The sequence below is a fragment of the Aulostomus chinensis genome, chromosome 19 (genome assembly GCF_037954235.1).
Source record: "Aulostomus chinensis isolate RoL2024-O1b breed Wild chromosome 19, RoL_Achi_v1.0, whole genome shotgun sequence".
NCBI classification, from domain to species: domain Eukaryota; kingdom Metazoa; phylum Chordata; class Actinopteri; order Syngnathiformes; family Aulostomidae; genus Aulostomus; species Aulostomus chinensis.
In genome coordinates, this window is record NC_141338.1 from 6,772,077 (window position 1) to 6,785,086 (window position 13,010).

The 13,010-nt window shown below is 43.0% G+C and overlaps 1 protein-coding gene across 3 annotated transcripts in view; it reads right to left on the reverse strand.

Annotated features, from left to right (window-relative positions):
- itga1 (integrin, alpha 1) overlaps window positions 1–13,010 on the reverse strand; it is a 68,213-nt gene that overhangs the window by 41,218 nt on the left and 13,985 nt on the right. Inside the window, exon 1 of one of the 3 annotated variants that reach the window (XM_086186677.1) lies at window positions 11,152–11,547. The exons of the other annotated variants lie outside the window; for them this stretch is intronic. Coding sequence (XP_086042803.1) covers window positions 11,152–11,200 — 49 coding nt within the window. The 5' untranslated portion in view covers window positions 11,201–11,547. Of the gene's footprint in view, window positions 1–11,151; window positions 11,548–13,010 lie in introns of those variants that run through there. 3 annotated transcript variants of the gene reach the window in all.

Consider the following 13,010-nt stretch of genomic DNA (forward strand, 5'->3'; position numbering starts at 1 on the left):
GTAAAACAAGCTAAGCATGAGGCCAGCCCATGTTCTCATTGTGAACAGTAAAGGTGCCATGGTTCTATGTTGTGCCGCACACGGCAGCACTATGACAAGGCCCTGAGCGTTCAACTGCCGTTTTTTTCCTGGTCACTGTCCAATTTCAGGTAAAGGCAACACTTGCCATTGTCACTTTTTACCCAGCTCCCAATCACAGTGGAGGCAGGGCAGGACAAATACCAAAAAGACCAAACCATACATCTCACATGTTTCAGTTTTAAACTACATCAATGGAGGAGCTCTTGAACCAGATGATTGCACTTGCCAAAATCTCATCAGTCCACATGAACTGGCAGGTCTGTCTTCTATTTGTGGTTCAGTATTTATTTCATCCAGAGGAAAGAACAGAGGTATTTCACCTCAAGAAACCATTTCAGAAGCGCTAACACCTGGGTCGTACTGCAAACCTATGCATGAAGAGGCTATGCTAGATCAGCTAACTGTCATGACTCTGAGTAGCGCCATTGTTGGACAGCTACATCACAACTTCACAATACTAGCTTGGAGATGAAGTCCCGAGTGACATCTGACAACCTTGCAAAACTGATGCAGAGGAGACCTGAGCCCCAAAACATTGCAGCTGCTTCCTTGTTTGTGCTCACTCAAAACACCACAGGAGTCAGACTCTGGCTCTGGTTAGTGGGCTCTTAAGTTGGTTGCTGGTTAATGGGTGTGGGGCTACCAAAAGAACAATTAAACTGACATCTTTAGTCAGAACTGATGATATAAATATCAGCTTCAATGGACCTTGATCCCTTTTCACTTGACTTACAATTGTGTCATGATTGCCATGTTGCACACACAGCACAAGCAGCATTGCAGCTACACATGTGTGGGGTTTTGAGGCTGCAGGGTATGGAACCAAGTCATGTGGGTGGGCTTTGTGGTTTCACAAGCTTGCAGCAGAATCTTTGAAGATTCATTTCAGTTTCAGTTGCACAGATATTCAAAGAAATATATGCTCTTCTTTTTTTCCTTCATGGAGTATGACTTCCTGCCAGAGTAGCTTTAATCTAACATCGTCACATGCATCCAAGATGCACAAGCTCAACTAAATGACCTTTATGTAAAACTATGTCGCTAAATCAAACTTCCTTCCAAGTCAAGTAAAAATGATGACCAGGCAAATCTTCAACTGAATCTGCACATTCCATTTACAACCACACAAAAATCAGTCCAAGACAGATCATTGAATACATTTATGCGACTTTTGGCTGCAGGTTTTTAATAAGCACTTTTAGAATGCCGTTCAAATAATAATCGTGTCATCCCCCCCAGCTGTGTGATGTCTGCAGCAAGTCAATGAATAACAGAAAAGTCCTGCAGATGTGATTGACATTATGGCTCTTCAACTGTTATTTGTAATTCATCTTGAAAATAATATAAAGTGAAAAAGGATTAGTTTTCCCAGATAATCCTTTTAATGTCGCATTTGCTTTGGCCTTTTATGAGTGTGAGACAATCAAGTCTACAAACACACAGGGCATCAGGGCGGCAGCAGGATCAAGAAGAATCCAGGACTGCAAGTCTTTAAGTCCCGATACAAACACATTCTGACTTCACACATGGTTGTGTTGATACTCTATACCAACTGCTTGATTTCTAGCACACCGGTGATATAAAACAGATGAAGGTTGTGTAAATGAAGGACAACTTTGCTTATAACAAGCCAACCACAAACAGTTTGAGTTGTTCAATTCATGGAGAAGGCCAGCAGCCATTTCTTTCACTTATAGCTGAATACATGTTTGCATCAGCAGGGCTAAATTTGGTATTACCGCTGCAGCAGCATTTGTAACTGATGGCCTGAACATCTTCACAAGAAAAACAACTGGACAGGCAAGTAAATGCCTCCATGCTACAGAAAATGTTGTTAAATCTGATGATGTGTGTATATAGCAAGGCAGTATGAGTAGTGAGTTGGAGAGGAGCAGCAGGAAACCACTCTTTGATCCCTCTTATGAGCTGTGAGTAAAGATTCGTTTTGAGTCATGTTTGAGGTGAGAGGTCATTCATTTCTGCTTAAAAATCAGAAATATCCAACTTTTTTGCAACACAAATCTTTGGCCTCAGTTTTTAAGAAAACATGAGATTCTGGAACTGGAAACTGCTGATTCTCTCCAGCTCTGGTGACTTCTGTGACCTTGAGAACCGTGCCACGATGGTGCCGTAATCCTACCCAAGGGGATTTCTTTTGACTCTTGAGGGTTTGACAGACCAAATCAATTCTGTCATTTGAGCAACTGCCTCTATTTCTGTGCAGGCTTCACCTTCTCCAAGCTGTTGTGAATGGGTTCTCCCCTGAACAAGCCTGTTCTCCAGACTTGGAGGGACTTCTTAAAGCATCTCCTCCTTCAGAAGTCAGCTTGGCTGTCAGAGTTGTAAACCCCATTTAAGATGACTGTCACACTACACAGGGGAAAAAGTGTGTGTGCCTTGTCTAAAGAGGCTCATAGAAAGAAAAAAAAAAACACTGGCGAAGGCACTGGAAACACGTGATGGTGTCAGTGCCTGGCTCATGTGTTCAACAGATTGTGTTGAAATATCACCCTCAACTCTCCCAGCTGGGAGGAGGTGGGCTATTACTCTTTACGCTCAGAAATTCACTTTTCAGGTGAAGATTGATCACACATGAAAGTGCGAGGGAGTGACCAGGCTGTGCCAGCAATGTGAATGTGTGTGGTGGTGAGCCAGTGAGAGGAGAAGATGGAGAAGAATCGACAGGCTGAGATGTTCAGCAGAGGAGAGAGAGGTTGAAGTGCTGTGTTACTTCTGCTCAGATGATATGCGACGAATGTTCAACCCTTCACTGTTTGCAACGGCGGACCGGTCTGACCAGCACAAAGCAGCCATAGCCGGGGAAGAGGAAGGGACTCTAGATCTCCCCTCACTTCCAACCTCCCCCTCTGCCTGAACATTGTTATGCTGTGGAAAAACGATCCAAGACAGAATCCACTGGGACCTGTGCCCACTATCAAGAATCTCTTCCAAGATATCTTAAGTGAGTGTAATAAAAATGATTTGAGGAGGTCCAGCTCAGGCTCTGACAATGTATCCACCACCCAGTCCAGCCCCCATACCCAAGTGACATGATATAGCTGCTAACACAGCCACAACCTTGCAGACACTTCTGGACACCATCATCTTCTCTTATTTTCACATCACCTGCTGATGCCCAGGAAGATATGGGAGATTGTGATCTGACGTGCACCCAAACCCTCTTAGGAGGCTTCAGCTCCGAATTTTCACGACAAAACTAAAACTTTTTAAGCAAGAGGTAGTGGATGTTCACACAGAGATTTTCAGCTTCAGTTGAAACTTAGTTTTTCATTCGCTGCTGCAAACACACACTTGCTGTTGGCACACCACTGTACCAACAATAAATGCGGCAGCCTTCATCAGCACAAACGTTGGTCTTTCACCATCAAGAGCCGTTTATCCCCAAGTGCATGCACATCTGTTACTCTGCACTTCTGAAAGGTGTCTTTCATTGCATCCCATGTTTGCAGGATGTTCTGTTTCTGGTTGTTTTGTTTTTGTTGGAAATTTCATGAAAACATATTTCTTTGACATTTCTGGGCCAACAGGAGGAACCATCTTTATGTTTGTTATTTCTTCTCTGCCAACACACACAAAGGTGTTAAAGGACTTTTTTTATTCATCCACATTTCTGATCTCTCAAAAGGAAATCTTCCTCTTCTGTCTTTTGATGGCACCCAGGAAGGACAGCGAACATGAAGTGTAAACAAAGATGTCATCATCAGGTATTTCATTGAATAATATCAACCTATTAGCATGTGAAAATATAATGTTTTAATTTGACCTCGTCTAACCGCCTGATCTTCAGATTATCATTAGTTTACTTAGTGCTTTATCTCACCATTATATCAATTCATGTTACACCCCAAACACACCTTTAGAAACACTTTATTCTTCATGCTTGGCTGGTCGCCCAGGTTGTAACTCATTTAATTTGATTGGACACAAATGCAGACCACTTAAAGTTTCTTCATCCGATGTCTGACAGTGTGCGAAGGTCTGACACAGACTGATAAAGATTGTAACTCAGCCACGAAGAGGAACTGGAGGATAAGATCGCATGAGTGCTGTGAAAATTTGCACCTTCACCACAGATATGGGCACCAACCGGAAGCTGACACATACAGTATTTATGCGAACGAGCGTGCTGGTAAATGTCACCATCACCATCATCATCATCATCATCATCATCATCATCATCATCATCATCATCATGTCCAGTATATGACGTAAAGAATCCATGTTCTTTTGATATGAAATAGTTCCATGGATGAAGATGTTTGACTTCATCTGAGCTTCTTTTTTCAGGCTAGAGATCACATGCTCTTCCTCTCGCACATCGCAGCAGATGTCTCTAAGACATTCTCAGCCAAAACTGCAACATGGTTATGATTCTGATTCATGGAGGGAGACAACCAGATTGTGACGCTGTTTCCAGGTCCAGTCTGATCCTCGCTTATAAACTGGGATATACTGACACTTTTATTGATGTGGGGAAAATGTGTCTTAGTCTACCTCAGACTATTTGGGCTAATATGATGTCAAAATCAGTCTCCAGAGATGGTGGTATGGTGACTGGCTGGTGATAAAGTGAATTAAAGAGAGTAAATTACATTTTACTGTCACACTGTCAAAGGGTTCAGTGGCACTTGACAAGCAGATAAAATATGATGACACGTGTTCACGCCGCAAATCTGAAAAATTAACAAAAACATTAGGACAAGCCAAAAAAAATTAATGATTTCTTCTTAATCATCAGCTGTTCATTAGCAAAGAAGAGACTTGAGCAGTTAGGCTGATATATATTAAAAACCTGATCAGTACCTGCTGATACCTATTACTGGTACATACTCCAATCCTGATGACTCAAATTTCTGGTTCTGCCACTGCTAGCAGAAAGTTTATATATAATTAGTGCTGATTGCTGCAACCCAGCAAGGGAGTGAACTGATTGAAGTGAAAGATAGAAGAGATAGCGGACTGGGAGAAGGAAGAGTACACATATTTCTAATGACGCAGACGGCCGGGTTCACTTCTCAGTCTCGCCAGGCTCATAAATTCAATTGAGTGCTTTAATGTCTGAAGACTTACATCCCTTGACCTACAGCTTTCAGGGAATGAACCAACTGTCCGGGTCACCTACTGCAGCATTCCATGTCTTCCCAAATATGTGTGGAAAGACAAATTCTCAAAACTGTGATTCAAGAGACTACAGGGGAAAACCATCCCAGTCGTCGAAGGAATACGGAGGAGTTTAAACCAGTTTATCTCCTCTTTACATCTTTGCAGTACACATACAAGACTATAGCATTAAAGGTGCCATAGAGAGGTTGAACGGGGTATTAATTCTTGTTCTGTGGTGTGATATGTAACCCCACAAAAAAATGGTTGGGTCTGTAATGGCTCAGAACCTTCCTAAAAGGCTCTTTGAAACCGCTATGCTACCATGTTGGGTTTAGAATGCGTCGTTTGTCCCTATTGGCGTCGTTTCTGACCTTATCTGGCAACCTCATTATTTATGCAAGTGCATGAGTTGACGGCGATCGGTTACCGTTGTTTATCTGGCAACCTCATTTAACTACTACTCTGTGATTGGCCGCCCTCACTGTCACTGAAAAGAAAGTACTCCCACTTTCTCGGCTAACTGTCGCCGGGGCTAAGTGTGACTGCTACTGTCAATTGACAACATTCCATATCATACAACAACATTCGTAAGATAAGATACCAAGTAGCCATGGCCCATTCGCGGATCCAGCCGTATATGCAGTGGCGGGGTGGCCGTCGGGACAACCGGGAGTTTTCCCGGTGGCCTGGCCCCTTGGTAGCCTGCCTGGCTGGCGAGATTCCTTCCCCCTCAAGCCAGGCCAGGCCAGCTAGCGACAGACAGCGCAGATAAAACAAAGGTCTCAATTCCATCGAGGCCATTCATTCAATCAATCTGTTCAGTCAGTGCTGCTGCTGCAGTCTCCAGTTTTTGTTGTGCGAGCGAGCGACACAAGAGAGCGACACGAGAGAGCTGCACTCACTCGGCTCGCTCGCATAATCGCCCCCTCCCGAAATATGTCGAAGGGGCGTGTGTGAAAGGGCTGGGTTCAGTGTGTGTGAGTGGGGGGGCACTGACTGAACTGTGACGTAACACTTCAGCCAAAAACGCATTGGTCCATTTTCCCGCGGCGATTTAAAAAAGGGGAGATACTTCAAACAGAGGTTATGACACTGCCTCACACTGCGTGTGTATTCCCCACAACTGGGGGACGTTGAATAAACACCAAAAACATGAAAACGATGATTTTCATTCTAGGGGACCTTTAAAGACTCTTAAGTACAGTACAGTGAACATTTAGGTCCAAAGATTAACAGATTAAAGCACATGGTCTGCATTTGTGTCCAATCAAATCAAATGAGGTACAACCTGGGCAACCAGCCAGGCATAAAGAATAAAGGGAATATCATTTATTTCTAAAAGGTTTCTAAAGGTGTGTTTGGGTGTAACATGAATTGATATAAAACAGTAATTTTCCTTTCACGTCAACATAAAACTTGCAACTTCCTGCTTAAATGATGCAAGTTAGAGAAGCGAATGGTTTTCTGCTTGTCGGTCTAAAAAAGTTGAATTAATTTCCCGGGAGTGTTCCTCTGTCTTGTCGGTTTGTGTTTGCTGCGGGTATATTTTTACACACATGGAAGAGTTTATCATTGCTAATAGCAGCTTTTCTAATGGTTGAAGTAAATTGCTAAAAATAACAATGCATCACTAGGACACATATTGAAGAAAATCACGTGGAAAGCTTACATTGCTCTGCAGAATTGAGCTCAGGATTTATCAGGACAATCGACAGCTGCTTCACTCCAAACAAATGCTACTGTAGGAACCTGGACTGTAACCTTTTGGATGTGTAAAACAGAACATAAATAACTATTAGATCGATCCCGGCCGCCGACCTAATGACGTTACACTGATGTGTCTCATACATAAACGCTCACAGCGTCTTTCTAAACGGGGAAAAAAAATTAAAGTTTGTGCAGTGGAGGAATCAAAGGTGTATTTTGCATTTTTTTAAAAATAAAATAAAAATCCCCTTTTTTTCTCTCATCCATGGGAAAACGTGTCTGTTCATCTCAGACCCTGAACACTGCTGAATTACTGTTGAGTTGCTTCTATGGTTCCAGTGTGAGATCCTGAGCTTTAACCATAGTCAAACTTTGACCTCTTTCTGTGAGACTTCATCCGATTTCTGACAGTGTGCAAAGGTCTGACGCTGACTGATGAAGATTGTAACTCAGCCATGAAGAGGAACTGGAGGATAAGATCGCATGAGTGCTGTGAAAATTTGCACCTCCACCACAGATATGGGCACCAACCGGAAGCTGACAGGCCATGAATTGATGCAAACAAGCGTGCTGGTAAATGTTACCATCATCATCATCATCATCATCATCATCATCATCATCATCATCATCATGTCCAGTATATGACGTAAAGAATCCATGTTCTTTTGATATGAAATAGTTCTATGGATGAAGATGTTTGACTTCATCTGAGCTTCTTTTTTCAGGCTAGAGATCACATGCTCTTCCTCTCGCACATCGCAGCAGATGTCTCTCAGACATTCTCAACCAAAACTGCAACATGGTTATGATTCTGATTCTTGGAGGGAGACAACCAGACTGTGACGCTGTTTCCAGGTCCAGTCTGAATATACAATGTGATATACTGACAATATTATTGATGAGGGGAAAAGCGAATGCATTTCCCCCATTTGGTTGTCCTGTTATCAAACAAGCTGGACATCAGTTTTAACAGAGCCTACAAGAGCAGATCTACAGAAGCAGCAGGAGGCTCCCTGAAGTGGACCAGACATGATGTGCACAATAATAGCATTTCATGTACTTTTAATTGTTGTCGTTTCTACACGTTCCTGTTGCTGCGCATATCGGCTATTGACTGCAGATTTCATATTTGTTGGTCAATGACACAAACATTTTGCGGTGCATCAAGAAGAAATGTACAAACAACATGACCATTTCATTTGAAGAGAAAGAAACGCAGATTTCGACTGGTAATGAGGCACTTCTGGCAAATGCTTGAGGGCAGCGACCCAACTTTTATGCTGCTACAGCCACCACAACAAACAATGTAAAAAAATAAAATGGAAATAAAACACAGTCTTTTGGGCGGTTTAGGAATTACAGTTCAAAATTGTCATAGTGAGTCTATTGGTCACCATAACTCCTCTCTCCCCGTCCCCCAAAGTGGATCTGTGTATGCTAGATCAGAGGTCACATGCTAATGAAGCAAATGAAAATGGAAACGTGGTGTTGAAATCAAAAATAAGGAAAAAAGGACCAAAAAAATAAGAGGTCAGATAGGAAATGAAATCTCAAGTCGAGACTACTGAAAGGTCGAAAATAACCTCACTGATGATGGTGCAATGCAGCATCCTGCTAGCTGCAGGGTGTGATGGTGCAGGAAGCACACACAAGACAGATGACCAGCAGCAAGCTAAAATCCCGCAGTGAACAGGGGCAAAAGAGGAGGCCACCCACTGCTGAGGTCAAGGAACCTGATGACAACCTCCCAGGTGGTGTTTAGACCAGAACAGACAAAAATGCAGCATCCTGATAAATGGTAGGGGTCCAATCCTGAAGACGCCCACAAGTGCAAGGACGGGTGTCAGTACATGTTGCAAGTTGTCAATTGAAATTGTATCTGTCCTAAGACACACACACACACACACACACACACACACACACACACACACACACACACCAGGCCTTTGGTATTTATTCAATGAGTACACTGAGAGACATAACTACTGCACTATACAAGCAAAGTTCAGCTTGAGGTCTCAAAGCAGCCTTTATCTACTTTTAGACTATAATTATTTTGATCGAATTAACAATCATGCAGTGCAGTTGTCTCTATTTCTGAACATCGTATAGATTTAGCTTGATGATTACTGTTTAATAAACATTAGCAGCAGCCCTTGCTTCAGTCACTGGTGTTCATGCTTCTCACGTCCTTAGTGAGCTTGGTGACTCCGGTCCGGTACATACTGATTGAAGCCAGATGCTGCACTCCTTTGTGGGACCAAACTAAAACCACCTGTAACCCCATATCCATAAGGAATTTACGGAGATTAAATACTGCCACTACAATAACCTCATGCGGGCCTCTGAGGAAGGCTGAGGTATAGCTCCGATAGCACAACAAGGGATCTCCCAGTATGGTCTAAAACCAGATCGCTGAGGTCATACTGGAACAGATCAGAATCCAGGACTGGAGTTAGCACCAGAGCAACTGAGCAGGATGGGACATGACACAGAAACAGAACACTAACAGCAGCCAGACGTACTCACAAATTATCAGCGTGAGGATGCACAGACAGAGCCGAGGTCGGCGTTTAACAACCAAGATGGTGGTGTGTGTTTGCATGTGCATAAAGGAGAGCTGGAAACATCAGTTATCTGCAGGGACCTTATTGGAGGAGCTAAAACTGAGGGCGGGCAGGGAAAGAAACCTGACTTCTTGGTGTGATGATGGGAAGATAATGATAAGCTATGTGACCTTTAGTTGATCCCAGCGCAGTCCCAGCCACACGTATCTGTATCTCCATCTCCATCTCTAACTCAGTTCTCTAATGATCATCACAAGCCAGAATCACGTGTAAGCAAAGGAACCTACATTAAAGAGAGACATGCTCTGTTCTCTCTCTCCTCAGAGGAATCGTTCATCCCGCCTCACTGACAGACCCACTTATGTCTGATCTACTTGGATATGAAGCTGAACCTGCATCAGTGCCCCCCCACCCCCCCCCACCCCCAACACTCCTTAAAGGAGCATGATAAATTTGGAAATATATGCTTATTTACTCTCCTCCCCAGAGCAAGATAAGATAGATACCCTTGACTCCTCTGTTTAAACTGTAGGGAACTAAAAATCCACAGAGACTGGCTGACTGCTTGTTAGCTTAGTACAATGAATAGCAGTGGACGAGCATGTTAGCTTACCACATTAAAAGTAATTAAAGATGCTTTTCACCTATATCAATATAAACTGGGTTGTATATAACTTTTATTATGAAATAATACTTAAAAATCAAAACACCAATTGTTAACACAGCCAAAACAAAACAAAAAAACTTTGTGGAGAACCAGAGGAGAGAGAACCTAGAGGATGAGGAGGATAATTTCTGGATAACCCAAGATCTTCATCTTTATCTATTTGAACCAGAAAACACAGGGAAGGAACCGAGCAGCCAGACAGAGGTATGTTAACCTGCCCATCCACTATCTTTCATGGTGCTAAGCTAACTAACGGTCAGCCAGTCTTGGAAGAAGTCAGACACATGCACTTGTCTGACTCTGGGGAGGGTGGCAAATAAATGTATGCCTCCCAAAAGAAAGTTCTCTTGACCCTTCAAAGCTCATGCAAAGTATATATTAAGAATAAAATCTAATTACAGACCAGTCTTGAAACTCCCCTCTCCAGCACAGACATCAAATCAGGAGCATTTAATTTAATTTCACGCTTTGCAACAAAATTTCTGAGGAGATATTGTGTGGGGAGGAAAAAAAATCCATGACACCAAGTGAGATGTTTGCTTACAGTAGCAGCGACAAACCTTTTTTTCCATGGGAGGTCACCGGTGAGTAAACACTGACACTGAATGGGGACACTGACAGCCTGTATTACACGAGGCGACGCCGTGCCTCCAGGACCCAACTGTAGCACGTAGAAACAATTAAGCGCCCTGCGGTTTCCCACAGTCAGAATAAATAACATCTGGGCAAAACGGACGGAAAGTATTTAGGGGCACTTTACGAGGACATTGGTGCCACCACCTTCAATGGGCGCGCGTGTGTGACACACCTAATGGATGCTTTTAGTTGCTTTGGTCTTCAATTATGCAGAGCGTAATAATGATCGAAGCTGCTGCTGCTGCCGCTGCTGGCGTGTGCGCAAAGATGCGCTGGTGAAAGGGCGCTCTCTCTAAGCCTGTCACTCAGTGTTTAGTATCATATTAAGCAGGAATATGCATATTTTCCTTTGGTTTTATTATTACTCACCAGTAACTGCCGCTGTTATTAGAGTGAAATGAAGTCGCATCCCGGGCATCTCGCGTCTAAGGATGTCCGTATGTTCGGTTATTCCGCGGTCTTTCTGCTGTTTACGCCCGGCGTTCCGCAAGACAGGATGGAGGATCCCCGGGGAAGTAAAACAACGGCTGACTGATCAACAAGAGTCCATGTGACGTTTCATGTTCTGACATCTAGATTTGACGTGTCTGAAGTCCCGTTTCACTCTGATCCCGCAGCTCCGTGATGGGCTCTAGTAAATTGCGCGTCTCTACTGCTGAACTGAGTGGGACAGAAACAAGAGGAGGAGGAGGAAGGCGGTGGAGGAGTTGTAAGGAGTTTCTCTCGCGTACAGGACCTCCTGAGCTGAGCTACGTCTGCTGGGGCTTGGTCTGCCAACCCAGGGGAAAATCTTACCAGTCTAGAGACGGGAGTTACCCAGTCTACAGCTGTCAGGAGTTCGACCAGGATAATGTCATTCTAACCAGGGGCGAGTATAGGATCGACCGTTCGGGGGGCTCAGAAAATAACACTGGACAGTTTGATCACATCCTTATTTTGTTTGCGTTGCTGAATATCCATGTGTGACCACATATCTTGACCCTTATTTTCACAGTGAAACTCAAGAAGGAAACCTAACCCATGATCCCACCCATATGATGTGAATCCTTAGAACAAAGAGAAAGACTCTCTGCTTCATAATAGCATTTCTCAAACAGATTGTTACCCAGCATACTTTGGGCTGTAACATCCTCGGGACAGAAAAGGCGCCGAATCAATAGAAAGTTATTTTTGGTTTTCTGAAAACTGACATTTGTCTGTCCTCTTCAATTCGTAGAACACTATTTTAGCCATAGAGGGGGGAAAAATGTGAACTTTGATAAACCTGTGTCCATGAAAATTTGTTCCCAGGGTTTGATTAATTCGTGGCAACAAAATGTAACCTGTTCCCACAACTTGTATCAATAAGTGGTCATGAGGGAACAACATCCATAAAATATGTTTTTTTCTCTCTCTCTATAGCTATACTGAGTCCATAATTTAGAGGTCAGAACATATGGTTTGGGACTCATTATTGCAGCCTGTTTGTTCCAGGTCCTTTGTTAAATCCAGATGTTGACACCAACTCTCGTAGGACCTATATAAATAAGATCTTCCCCAGGAGCTGGTGTTCTTACTGGCTGTTTTGTGTTGAATGATGGGGGCACCATCCTACTTATATGTGTTTTCAATATCTGTGATTGCTGTCAGATGCAGCAACATCTGTCCTTCATTTAGGAACATTTGCATAATTGAATAAGTGAAATTACATGCGAGACTGAAATAAACTTTTGGGACTTGTTCTGTGGGACCACATGGGGGTTGATACATTTATTGAACTCTGATGAAACTACACGATTGTGTTTAACTATCAGTTCAGTTGCTGCAATTTTTTTTTAAAGTCATTCAGGCTCACAAATTCCTTCTTATTTTGTTTAAAAAAAAAAAAAAAAAAAAAAGAACTGACCAGTAACAAATGGAAATGTGATGCCGATTCCAAGGACCTACGTCTGAGGAGAGCTCGCAAAAATCCCAGTATGTGGACAATATTTGTTCAGGGGTGCCCAGAGCTGAGTCCTTGACTACAACCAAAAATCCCTCTGCAGCATTACCGTAAAGTGCTTGAAGTATCAGTAGAGAGGTTCACTTACAGGATAAACCTGGAGCCATATTTTCAAATGTCCATTCATTATCCTGTAATAACAACTTCCTGTTATTTAGAAATGCTCTTCAGATCTAAGCTCGCCAATTTTGCACTATTTTGTATGTTACCCCAATTACCTTGAGCTTTTTCATAGGTAAATCCTCTG